At 40.6% G+C, this 13276-nt stretch overlaps 1 protein-coding gene across 1 annotated transcript in view; it reads left to right on the top strand.

Moving 5' to 3' along the window:
- CAT (catalase) overlaps nt 1–13276 on the top strand; it is a 45493-nt gene that overhangs the window by 12193 nt on the left and 20024 nt on the right. The window contains exons 2-6 of the mRNA XM_006014663.3: nt 3014–3185; nt 6030–6140; nt 9478–9608; nt 10679–10783; nt 11566–11691. Coding sequence (XP_006014725.1) covers nt 3014–3185; nt 6030–6140; nt 9478–9608; nt 10679–10783; nt 11566–11691 — 645 coding nt within the window. The remainder of the gene's footprint in view (nt 1–3013; nt 3186–6029; nt 6141–9477; nt 9609–10678; nt 10784–11565; nt 11692–13276) is intronic.

Below are 13276 nucleotides of genomic sequence, written 5' to 3'. Positions count from 1 at the left end.
GGTGGGGCAGCCCCTGCCCCAGCCCCACTCCTACTCCTTCTCTTACCTCAGAGGCCTTGATCTGCCCCCATTATAACCCTTCCCCCCCGGCCCCCCTTCCCGTCCCTTCTCCCACAACAGACTTACCAGCCGGACAATGCTCTCAATGCTGCTGGGCGGCACTCCTGGCTGCCTGCGTGCTGTGCTGTGGCTGCACGAGTGCATGGGCATTTATCAGTGACATTATTGGCCACATCAGTCAAAAAATGTCAATTGCCAACAATGTCAATTTTCCTTATATACAATTTTCCTTATGTGCCGATACAATATGGGACCAATGTACTGGTGCATCTTTTTAGCTAAGTGATTCTCAACCAAGGTGATGCTGAATTTAGAGAGCTGCTTTGAGTCTATAAGGTTGAGAACCACTGATATAACCTACTGGAAGAACTGTTATTCTTGTATGCAAGTATCTCTTTCTCTTTTCAAGAGGCATCTTAGTAATAATTTTTTAGTATTTAAAATTCTAGCATATTGCTTATTCATGACTTGGGGGAAAAATATTTACTCAAAGACTTTAAAACTTCGTATTAACTATAGGTGTCTGCTTTGCAACATATATTTATACTCCATTTAACTGCAGCAGAAACAGTGAAGAGACAGAAGCTGTCAAAGGGCTGCTCTGAAATTTGAAAGTCAGGAACTACTGAGTTTCAGTACTGCTAATACCATAAAACTAGGAGCACTGTGGACTTAATGAGCATTATTTACATTGAGTTCAGGTATGCTCCAGGGAAATCCCTGGCATTTTTAAGTCTAAAGCAATGGTTTTCAACATTTTCAGTGTCAGAGCATGCCTTCACCACTTTTGAATGGGGTGGCATCCCCTGTGATCCCCGAAGGCATCCATCGCTGCTGTCGGTGCTTTCTCAACTTGTCTCAGTGCTTTTCAGCTGCCTTCTACCCCCTGGTAAAAGTGCCCCATGTGCCTAGTGCAAGCCAGCTCAGGAAGAGTTGTGGCATGTGCGCATGGTGTTGTTGCATTAGGGCTCTGATCAGCCTAAAGCAGATGGGGGCTGTCTGTGTTGTGTAGCCCTTCCCAGTCACGGTGGTGTGGGACAGACTGGGTAGAGCTACAGTACTAGCCAGCTCCTGCCTGCCTTGGTTATTAGTGCCCTAATGCAGGAGGTGCATGGGGCAGTTAACTGGCCACTCCTGTCATGAGACCAACGCCTATGTTGCAGCACTTCCAAGTGTGTCAGAAAACCCTTTTTGAGAACCGGAGGTCTACAGCTAAGCATTTAAGCAAAATAGACTGTAGGTGTTTCCAAGTTGGATGACATTAGGCAGTTGAGAGAGCTTAATAATTTACCTGCCTCTGAATGCTAGAACTTTCAGTTACTAAGTCCAGTCTATATTTTTCTAAAATCAGGGTGGATAAAAGTCAATGAATCTTAAAAAACAACCCCCCCCCCCTCCCCCAGACTTTTTATTGAAATTGGATTTTTTTCTTTTTTTTTCTTTTTTTTGGTTAGGATGCTTTTCTTTGAAAAAGTAAACCTATATAAACTAGTTTTAATTTAAGATATGTTAAAGCTCAAAGACAGAGATTATAACTTCTTATTACTGTATATACTATAGAGATTATAACTTCTAATTATATACTATTTGAGATGATATATTCATGTAACCTTTTTAGAAAAGTTCTATAAATAGGTCACAACAGGCCATGGACTATATTAGGGGCCCAATCATATGGGATTCCCAGAGGCTCCTTTATAGTTTAGTAAAGATTAAAGAAAACCACTCTACCCAATGGGACTCAGCGCTCAGTCTAGAACAGTGGTCACCAACCGGTCAATTGGGATCAACCAGTGGATCTCACAGCCTCTTGCAGTCAATCCTGGGCTGGGGGGTGCTGAGTGTGCATGTGTCCAGGCGCTCCCAGGCAGGCTGCAGCGGGGCTTAGGGCGCAAAGCCCAGCCCACAGTGGGAGCTGCCTCTGCCGGACACAGATCAGAGGGCACGTGTCCCCTCAAACATAGGGCAGCGTGAGTGGCTTCAGCAGTGGTGAGAGGGAGCAGGGGCGGGCAGGACAGAGATGTGAGTGACTCCTCAGGGGGCACACACCCTGGAGGGGTATGGGGGGGGGGCATGTGCCCCCGGTGTTGGGTGGGGTGGGCTGCAGCTGTTGGCTGGGGCTGGGCTGTTCCCGACAGAAGCTGGGGTTGTACTGGGGCTGTGGTGGTGCTGAAAGTGGGGTTGGAGGGGCTACACAACCCCTTCCCCCACAGACTTACCTGCTCGGGAGGTTTGTCTCCAAATAATTTTTTCTCCCTCTATCTCAATCTGCCCCCTCCGCGCACAGTTACCAGCTGGGCAGGGGGTGGTGGCACAGGTTAGATCTTGGGATCCTTTAAAATTCCAAATGTGATCTGTGACTTAAAAAGGTTAGAGATCATTGGTCTAGAAGATCCCATTAAGCATCTCTGTGAAGTTTTGTTTTAGTTCTCAAATGGTTGATTTCTCTCCAGAGATAACATCCTTGTTCACAGCAGTATATGGAGATGAGAGAGAACAGACCTCATTTACCTACCCATCAGCCCTATGGTCTCTCTGCAAGTTTGTGTACACAGTCAAGTCCTTAGCTTTCTCTGAAAGTGCAGTTTCAAGAAGTTAAATGAATGAAGGATATCAAACGACAAGAATGCACTTTTTTGTAGAAAACAATGTTTAAATTGTGATTTAAATCAAATCCACCCTGTTTAAAATACTATGGTTAGTCTTAAATATTAGCACACATTTTGAAAGTTGGTCATTCTCTCCTCCCTCCACAATAACCTTTCTGATGAAGTAATCTATTATGATACAGTTGCTTCAGGTTCAGGAGGCATGTTACTCTAGATGTCTCTGATTAATCCGGCATATCTTTTATTATATACTAAATCATATTATTTGGTTAACTGCTTAAGGCTTTTGAAGAGTCTATCTTCATCACTGTAATTTGATGGTCTTTTTTTTTGTTTTCATTTAGAAGCCAGATGCTTTGACCACTGGTGCTGGGATCCCAGTAGGGGATAAACTTAACCTAATGACAGCAGGACCAAGGGGACCTCTTCTGGTTCAAGATGTGGTTTTCACTGATGAGATGGCTCATTTCGACAGAGAAAGGATTCCTGAAAGAGTTGTGCATGCAAAAGGAGCAGGTAGGTTTAACACACACTTTTTTTTCTTTATTTGTATTAATCAACTAGAGAAAACAAATTACTTAAGTCTGTAATGAAGCATCCCTGTAAGCAAATGGTGACAACGTTTGAGCTTCATGTCTCCTTCTCCCATCTTTAAGAGCAAAAGTTACAGAAATGTGGTAGAAAATTTTGAGAGAAATATTCCTAGTCAAATATGTAAAACGAAGTGTTGATGACACTTAATTTTGTTTTGACATAATTTCATTACAGATATGAATGCTGAGTTAGATTCTATCTACCTTATAAATCTGGTAATATAACTTTGTAGTTTGTGTCATTATAGAGCAGCCCTCAGGATATGTAACCATCAATTTTTAAAAAGTTCCAGAGGAAATATAGTTTATATACACAACTTGATTAATATTTTAAATACTTTATTCCATGGTATACTTCAGAGGAAAAACTCAATCATCTATATTTCTGTAGTTATTTTTATACCTTACATATAGGAAGAGATCTGTCCTTTGCCAATTCAGGATGGCCCCTCATGCTTTGTATAGCATGCCTGCAAGAGTCTGCAGTTCTTCTGTACCTTGATAGATTAGACCTCCATCTAGAGGCTGACAGGCATAGTAGTAATTGGAGTTGGGCCAAAACTTTTTTATAAGGTGAGAGAGAGAATCCCTGGTCTAGGGGGAAATGAAAACAACACTATTCTTCCCACTTGACAGACAGGTAAACTAGCTATTGCATCATGGAGAAGGGCAAAAGGTGCTCTATTTGTACCAAGCAGAAGTTAGGTGTATTTTTAAATGGACAATAGTCAGTCAAGTGGAAGAAGAGAAATAGGTGAAATCTTGGGAAGGGCATCCAAAGAAGCTCCTATGCAAGTTAGAAGGGCCTGTAGTGCTACTGGGAATGTTTAGCTACTGAGAGGAAAAAAATTGCTTTATTGTATTTGCTACATGTAATAAAATATCAAATGCCACATTTTAAAAATAGTGTAGGCTATTCTGTAACCATGCTGGATAAATTGCATCTTATACGATTAAGTTCTATTTAAAATTAAATGCATTTAACATCTTGATTTGTTGGAAGGCATGCATTTGATGTTGGAGTATATGAATTTTTGTCTGGCAATTAAAATTTTTGTCTGGCATTATGACATGGCAATTAAAATGTGGATCTCTAGGGTATTTTTAATGAAGCTTTTTTGTGCTTTGTGGACCAAAACCTTCACTGAATTTTTGCTAGCCTGTGTCCCATGTGTAGGTGAGCAAGTTTGACATAACTGGGGAAAAAATTAAACTAAAGTTACATTCATTATTTTTAACACCACTTACACAGCTGTCTGTCTCCTTAGGAACATAGTTGCCAACTACCTGATATTACTTACAGCTGCAATATATTATGTAGAAAGCATTTAATAATAAAACCACTTTAATTTATAATTCCTGCTTTTCATAGATCTGTAAGTTTAAAAAAAAAGAGCATTAGACAGACTACATAGCATAAAGAAGAACAGAAACATCATTTAAACCCCAAGAAAAACTCCACCAAGTCAGATTAATCATGGGTTTGTAATTAAGACCTCTTAAAAAGAAATTCCTTTGAAGTGTTTTTGCTTTCAACATTGCTGCTTCCTAGTTTCAATCATTCTTTTTCCTTGCTTTGTAAGAAATTATGAAGACATGAGCCTACTAAATAAGCGTGCGGTATTACTGAAACAGATAGCTACAGGCTATGTTTCTTTGTAAATCAAGGCTTTGCCCTTCCCATGGCAGAAGTCCATACCACTCTTGAATAGAGGACTTAACTTAATTCAAGTTAAGAAATAGGGAGGAGAAGCAAGAAAAGTGAAACTTTAACCATACTTAGCTTACTACACAGCATGTCCCACATCCTGAAGAAAAGATCACATCTATCACATTAGTGTTTCAAGTGGGCCTTGATACATTTATACATCTATGTTCCAGCTATCTACCTATGCCTTGGAATATTTTCCCTACCTTTCCCATCAGCTGTTTCCTGTCAGACCTGCAGAGTTGTGTCAAAGATCTACGCAAGCTACAAAGCACTATACAAATGTCTTAATCGTCTTTGTCAGAAAGCATACAAATAGCAAATATAAAACTAAAATGCCACATTCAAATTAGGTCACATATTCAAAAAGTACATTAGAAAATGCCACATATCCAAACAGTACCCAGAACATATCAATCCTGTTGAATACTAAACCAACTTGAGATATTATGTTCCAGCTCATTTTAAGCATTAAGGATTCTTGATAGCCCCGTGGTGACCAGTCGTGGTCTTGGGATAAATTCTCAGAAATCTGTTGCTCACAGTAGCATGGGGTCCTCAATGTGTTTGAGTCCATGGTGTGTGTGTGTGTGTGTGTGTCCCCGGGACTGTCATGCTCCAGTGAACTCCTGTAGACAAAGGTACATTAAGTTAGGGGTATGCCATATCTACATTGCATCCTAGCTTTAGAAACCACTGTTTGTTTGAGGATTGTGCAGTAATCTAATTAGAAAGTGTAGTGCCAGAACCTAGCTAAGTTGAAACGGGGAAAAAAAATCACATCGTAAGTTGGAGTGGTGGAGTGAAGGAATACTGCAAAAGCAGCCGAATATCTAGTAGCCAGAGGCTGAGTTGAAGACATGGTAGTGGTGACTCAAGGTAGAAAAGGAGATCATAAAAAGATCTTTTCAGCTGCTAGAATTAGCCTTCTCCTCAGCTCTCTTTCTTCAGCTCCCACTTTGGCAGTGGCATTTGATATTGGCAAAGGCATTTGATCCCTTTGTTTATTCAACACTATTCATCCAGTCATGTATAAAAGCTTTTTTTCCTCTCCCACAGGTGCCTTTGGCTATTTTGAGGTGACTCATGATATTACCAAATATTGTAAGGCGAAGGTGTTTGAGCACATTGGAAAAAGAACTCCACTTGCTATTCGTTTCTCTACTGTTGGTAAGACTGTGTAATTAGTGTGTTTTTGAGTATCTGATCTCCATTTAATAAATTGTAGAACCATGTGACAAATTTATCGTGTACTTTTGACTTGGTCCTCTGCCAAGTAATCTCTCTGATCTTTTTCATTCCTTTAAAATTCTAAAACCCTGAGTAATGTTTAGCAGCTACCACTTACCTGAACTGCAGCCTACTATAGACATTTTTTTTCTCAGATGTGGAAGTATGAAATGAAGGGTGGTCTTCCCTGGAAAACTCAGTTCTGTTCATAGGTCACTTCCGACCCTGCATCTATGAATCTAAGTAGATCATCAAGTCCGACTCCCTGCCCTGGGCAGGAGAGAATACTGGGCTCATATGACCCCAGCTAGGTCAAGCCTATTATTAAAGACCCCCAAGGTAGAAGCCAGCACCACTTCCCTTGGGAGTTGGTTTCAGATCCTAGCCACCCTGACTGTGAAGTAGTGCCTTCTAATGTCCAGCCTGAACCTACTCTCAAGTGACTTATGGCCATTATTCCTTGTTACTCCGGGAGGTGCTGGGGGGGGGGCAGGGTCTCTCCCATTCCCCTCTGGTCTCCCCTGGTAAGTTTATAGATGGCCACCAGGTCCCCTCTCAGCCTTCTCTTGGACGCTTGAACCGTAAAGAAGTTTTTCCTTGTGTCCCATCTGAAGCAATCCTCTAGCAATTTATGACTGTTATTACTTGTCTTCCCCTGGGGTGCCTTGGTGAACAGATGCTCCCCCAGACCCTGATGTGCATCACAGGCCAGCTGTGCATCCTGGTAAGTTTATAGATGGCCACCAGGTCCCCTCTCAGCCTTCTCTTGGACGCTTGAACCGTAAAGAAGTTTTTCCTTGTGTCCCATCTGAAGCAATCCTCTAGCAATTTATGACTGTTATTACTTGTCTTCCCCTGGGGTGCCTTGGTGAACAGATGCTCCCCCAGACCCTGATGTGCATCACAGGCCAGCTGTGCATTGTGAGTGTATCAATTTAGTTGCAGGCTGACTGGGTGCTGCAACTGTATCAGCCACTGGGCTGTTTGGTTCAGGATCGAGGAGGCAGAGTTAGGAGTGAAGCAAAGGCAAATTTATTATAGCTTACACACACTCACCAGTTAACAGAAAGATAAATGCAATAAGCAGATAATGCAATATTAAAGAGCTAATGGTAAATAATAACAGATAGATGAATCAATTCTGTCGCAGGCCAACTGGGCACTGCGAGGGTATCAGCCACTGGGCTGTTCAAAACAACAGATAGACAGACATGTGCTGGCAACTTATCGATAGTCCCTCGATGCCAGGCGCACGGCAAGTGATTCCAGTGAAGTCAGGCGTCCCCGATCGACGCTGTCGGAGGGATTACTAGGGAAGATCCTTTGATCAGGATCCAATTCTCACTCACACCAGGAGTCCGGAGTCTGGGCTTGGAATAGCAACAACCGTTCTGTTCCCTCCTTCCTGCTGGTCACCTGATGCACGTGCTTTTTATACCTAGTCTTATGCTAATCTGTTGGCTTTAGAGCCACACACATTTTTGCTCTATAGCTGTTACCCTATGGGATTGAAAGGTGTTAAAAATGATCATAAAAGGTTACCACCCAGGCTTGGGTTTATCCAATAAGCAAATTACAATGCAGCATTTTTAGGTTTGAAATTAACATTACTAAACCTAAACTAAAGGTTTTTCTGAATATGCTTTCTTGAGACATGCTTTCCTGGAATGTGTTGGGTGTGCCAGGCGGTTGGATCCAGTTTTATCATCAAGGCTGAACCCTGAGCAAAAACCATTAGGTCACCTAATCTGAAGCTACAGCTTTGCCTTTGGGGCTCAGTCAGTTCCACAAACAGTTGGTTTTATCATTTTGGTTAAACTTATGACAGACAAGTTACATTTGTGGGTTACAAACTTACAAGCTTTATATTAGCTAATATTGCCTATTAGGCAAAATACCAAATGCCTCCAAGAAGCACATATTTATTGCTTATTAATCCCTCTGGTTCTGGCTGTCACAGATTTGCACCCCTTATATACTTATAGGCTGCCACCAAGTCCCCTCTAAATCTTCTCTTCTCCAGGCTGAACAGTCCTATGTCTCAGCCTCTCCTCATGGCCTGTTCTCCAGACCTCTAATTATATGCATAGCCCTCCTTTGGACTCTCTCAAGCTTTTCCATGTCCTGCTGCAGGTCTTCATTTTAAGAAATAGGATATATACAGTTTGATAAGATACAAAGAGCTTTTGGAAATAGCTGATCATCATCATAAAATGTATTATTACAGTTGTCTGAATAGGAGGCCACTACAGAGAATACATTGTGAGAAGTACTATATAAGTCTTTTATACTAGATAACTAACCATTTTGAAATCAACAATTCTGTGACTTATCGTTAACTGTTTGTCTCTGAAACAGTTAATGTTTCTGTACCATTGAGTTCACTGCTAGTAACAGATCATAATTTTCCATTTTTATTATAGTTTACCTGAGCAGCAGTGATAGAGGACTAGTTCAGAGTTTGTTTATAGTCTGTTGATGTAAAGACAAGAGCACAGCTTCATCAGTGTGATCTATCACCATGCAGTTGCTAGCAGAGAATACCAGTGGAGAAGGGAATGTCTTGCCAACTATTGCCTCTGTTGCATCTGTTACGAGTACTACCCACCTGTTGGGAATGTGCCAAGGGAGAGAGAAGTTGGATCAGAGCTGCACTACCAGCTACACTACACTACAAGTTCTTCATTAGCCTAACATCTCTAGAGACTTAGTATTATCGGCATAAGTTAGATCAGCTCCTCTCCTGGGTAGATTCAGATAGCATAGGCTTATGGACCTGTAGCTGGATTTCCAGTTGTCCTTCTCCCCACCTCCCGCTTCACCTCTGCTGACCAGAGTGATTCTATGGATAGACTGTCCTAAGGGGATAAGTAAACAGGAATGCAGATCTTGCTGCAAAGTTGACAGCCGTTAATTCATTCTGTTGAGCAGAGAAAATCCTGTCCAGAACTTAAAGCAGTTCTGATGTTCAGGTCTTTTAAAAGATCGGCTTTTAATAATGGAAGTTATTTGGTACCATAAGAATTATCCATGGAACTGCAGTGTCAGGGTTTACTTTGTGCCAGCTGTCCATGATCCAGCACAAATATGCTTGAAATGGTGCTGAAAACATACTAAAATTGTCCATTGTGGATCAGGTTGTAAATTATAAATGCCTAAAAATACTTAAATAGTAAGTGTAATCTCCTGCCTTTCTGATTATCCTAATGCTAGACTTGTGGGAACATGCGTTTCTATCTTGATATTTATATATAAGTTATTAAAATGCTTCTTCTAGCTGGAGAATCGGGTTCAGCGGATACAGTTCGTGACCCTCGAGGCTTTGCAATGAAATTCTATACAGAAGATGGTAACTGGGATCTAGTAGGAAACAACACTCCCATCTTCTTTGTCCGAGATGCAATGTTGGTGAGTGCAAACTATGGGTGGCAGCAGTTTGAGAAAGTGATGAAAACAAACTAGGGTCAGTGCCAATAGTGAAGAAGTGGTATAGAGAAGCATAAAATACTAATTGTATTTTACCCCATCGTTCAATTACTGTTCAGTTTTCAGTTCCAGTTGTTTTTGATTGAAAATGAAGTTACATTTCTGAAAGCAAATTTATGGCTGTGTGGCATTGAACAGCAAACCAAAATCAGAATAAGGAGTAAACCTGTGTCATTGTTTTACATAGGTTGGTATATGCTGTGTTTTTACCTTTTGTAATCATTTTAATCAGTTTTGGGTCTTTGAATTTAAGGATTATTTCTAAGATGTTCACTTTTTAAAAGTTATTATAACTTGCTTTTAGTATCAGAACAGGAATTTAGACCTTGCTTATCACTCATCATCCATTTCTGTTAACATGGTAAAGTGGTGGATTTGATAGTGCTTGTGGGTTTGCTAAATTGATACTGTAACAACAAATAAAGTAGAGGCCTATATTTGCCTTAGCTGTTTCAAGTTACTTTAAGATATTTCAGGTACTTACCTAATTTGTCTCTGTTTCAGTCAGGGTTAAAGACTGATAATAGTCTGTCATGCAAATAGGTGTCCATAGTTGAGATCATGTAAAAATCTTTATCAATTTAATTTTGAAGGTGCCCTGTGGTTTTGTTTTATTTTGTTGTTTATTTTTGTTAAGTTTCTTTCTTCAATATCATGGGGCAAATTAAATATAATCTTACCACAGTAAGACTAAACAGAGCCACAGCTGCTTGTGGGCTGGATCAAAAGACTCCACAGGCCCAATCTGGCTCATGGGCTGTAGGTTACAAACTCCCAGTTTGAAATGTACTAAAAAATTGAACAGGCCACATCTTACGAAACTAACATATATTCAGATAGAATAGCAATCTATTTTCTTGACATGCAGTTAAAGAATTTGCAAATGGACTTTCAGAATAATTGTAGAAAACAGCTGAAAGTAATTGAAGAATTGACATACTTCAAAAGAAGCTTCAGTTCCATTATATTCATCTTTTTTTTTTTTGAATTAGTTTCCATCCTTTATCCATAGTCAAAAGAGGAACCCTCAGACTCATTTGAGGGATCCAGACATGATGTGGGACTTCTGGAGCCTTCGTCCTGAAAGCCTGCACCAGGTGGGTCCTTTTTTAACTCAATTTATTCTGGCATTAATACATTATATTAATATGTTAGTGTGAATTGTACAGTTGGAAAACTGATAAAAAGTAAACATTAAAAAAATGTATCCATATAGCCAATGTTGCAAAGCCTTGCTTAATAACTTTAAGAAAAACATGTCTTTGGGGGATATATTCACACTTAATTCAAGGACAAATGGCATTTTCCATAGTTATTAAATGATGCACATGGTGGTATCTTGTCATTAATAAAAGCAGTTTGCTCAGGATATAAAACTTATAATTTTTATAAGCTCAAAGTAAATGGATTACTAGAAAAGCCATTGCATTTTCTCTAAAATTAATAAAGTAGCATCTGATGAAGTAGGTTGTTGCCTATGAAATCTCTTGCCTCTCTGAACCAGTTAAGGTCCCAGCCTGCCCTACCTTCTGCTCTAAAATTAAATAGGAAATAGGACTAACTAACTTATCCCTATTAGAAAGCCATTGCAATGTAATACTTCTTCATTCATTACTTCAAGCAGATTTAGTACATCACCATGTGCGACACCTTGAAGGACCCAGTTATCAAAGCAGTTCTTAGAGTGTTAGAAATCTTCAAACACTCAGGCTCAAAAATCAATAAAGCTGGTCTTGATACACAGGCCCCTATTATGGTTTGCAGCATGAAGACCATTTCTACTGATGCTGTTTGATTTCATAAAGAGTGAAAGTGCTTTATAAATTCATTAATTCTTACTTGGGACAGCTTTCTAATATTGACTATACCTCTTCTGTAGGTATCTTTCTTGTTCAGTGATCGTGGTATTCCAGATGGATTTCGCCATATGAATGGATATGGGTCACACACTTTTAAAATGATTAATGCTAATGGAAGAGCAATTTACTGCAAATTCCATGCTAAGGTATTGGTTTTAAATACAACTACTTAGTCTTATCCAGAACGATGTATATCTAAGAATGCTACAGGACAAAATGTTTTATAATGGTTTCTTCAGAATGTTTATGCAAGTATCAATAAATCGTGGAAATATCACGTACTCTTGCATTTCTCATTCAGGAAAAGTCTTAGGGGTATTAATATATATTTTGATCTGAGAGACTGTCTGTTGTAGATCTGAAGGACAACCATTGCAAATGTTTAACAATTGCGAGATCCACAAAGGGGTTCCCTTTGATTTACAGGCACTTTTTTCTTCAAGGACCTCATTATATTACCCCTTTAAAGGAACAGATGTGATTTGCCATGTTAGTCTTTGCTTGGTATCTAACAAAGTTGGTTCTTGTCAATGAAAGCTCATACTTTGAATCAATTAGTTTTTAAGGCTGGAAATAGATGTTGCCTTTGTGTCACCATAACACTTTTAAGGCAGTAAAGGCCAAGCAAACAGATATCTGCATCCCTTGTTGTGCCACAAATGCTCCAAATTTGTGACTGTGACATAGATGGTATAAAACTATAATTCTTTTGCTGTAGACTGCCATTTGTATTATGGCAAGAGAGTTCAGGCAGCTTGGAGTTGCTCATGCTCTCTAGCTACCCAGCTCTTGGGACTTCAGGTTCCCAATCCTGCATGCGCCTGGGATTCCTATTCCCAGGGCACGCAGGATTAGGCTTCCAAAGCCCCGGGAGCACTTGCCCAGCTTCTCCCGTTTGCAGAGGTTTGCCCCAAGTAAGGGTGCAGCAACACAATATGCACACCCAGAGAAGCCCCTGCCAGGGTACCAGGCAGTTTCCAGGGCTTACGTCTGCAAGTGGGGAACCCAGGGTTTCCTTATTTGCAATTTTCCTGCAGGATTGGGTCCCTGAAATGCTGGGAGCGGGAGAGACCTGAGTCTTCAGGAAAACAAGTGATGTCTGTGTGTCCCAATGAAGTGGATCAGCTGTGCTGGGACACAGCTTGTTACCTCTGATCTTTTTCATTTGGTAATATCTGTTTATAGCCTAACATGCCACCCTGCCTAACCCTTCATTTTGTAGGATTCAAATGGTGCTTGTACAGTGAGCTTTCAGAACCTTCTAGCAAAAGTGTCAGCAGCCTGCAGGCTGTATCTGGCCCACAGAGCTGAGGTTTTGGCAGTGGGGAGATTCACGTGTCCATGCTGCACTACAGTCAGGAAGCTGGGTGACCTGGAGAAATGATGGAAGTGGGTCCTAGTGCTGGCCCATCTCAGACCTCAGCTGTCAGAAAGTGGTGCTGATCACTGTTCTAGAAAGTTAGGTTCACTGGACCAGTTTTGGCTCTGCCCCACTGACGCTAAATGGTGTGGGCACAAGATGTTACAAAGTGGGAACAATTCCAGCCATCCTTCTTTTCACCAGTCAGTGCAGTGCAGGAACTCTTAGTTCTGTACATGTTTAACCCTGCTGTACATTTTTCCTAAATACCCTTCATACAATTTTTTTTAAGCCTTAAGCATTCTTTTTATGTGATAAATATAGATGCTAGGGTCAGAAGGGACCTCAGCAGATCAAGTCCGACCCCCTGC

Source organism: Alligator sinensis, unplaced genomic scaffold, assembly GCF_000455745.1.
Source record: "Alligator sinensis unplaced genomic scaffold, ASM45574v1 scaffold442_1, whole genome shotgun sequence".
NCBI classification, from domain to species: Eukaryota; Metazoa; Chordata; order Crocodylia; family Alligatoridae; genus Alligator; species Alligator sinensis.
Note: the sequence above shows the minus strand (reverse complement) of the source record. Positions and strands in the feature narration are given on the sequence as shown.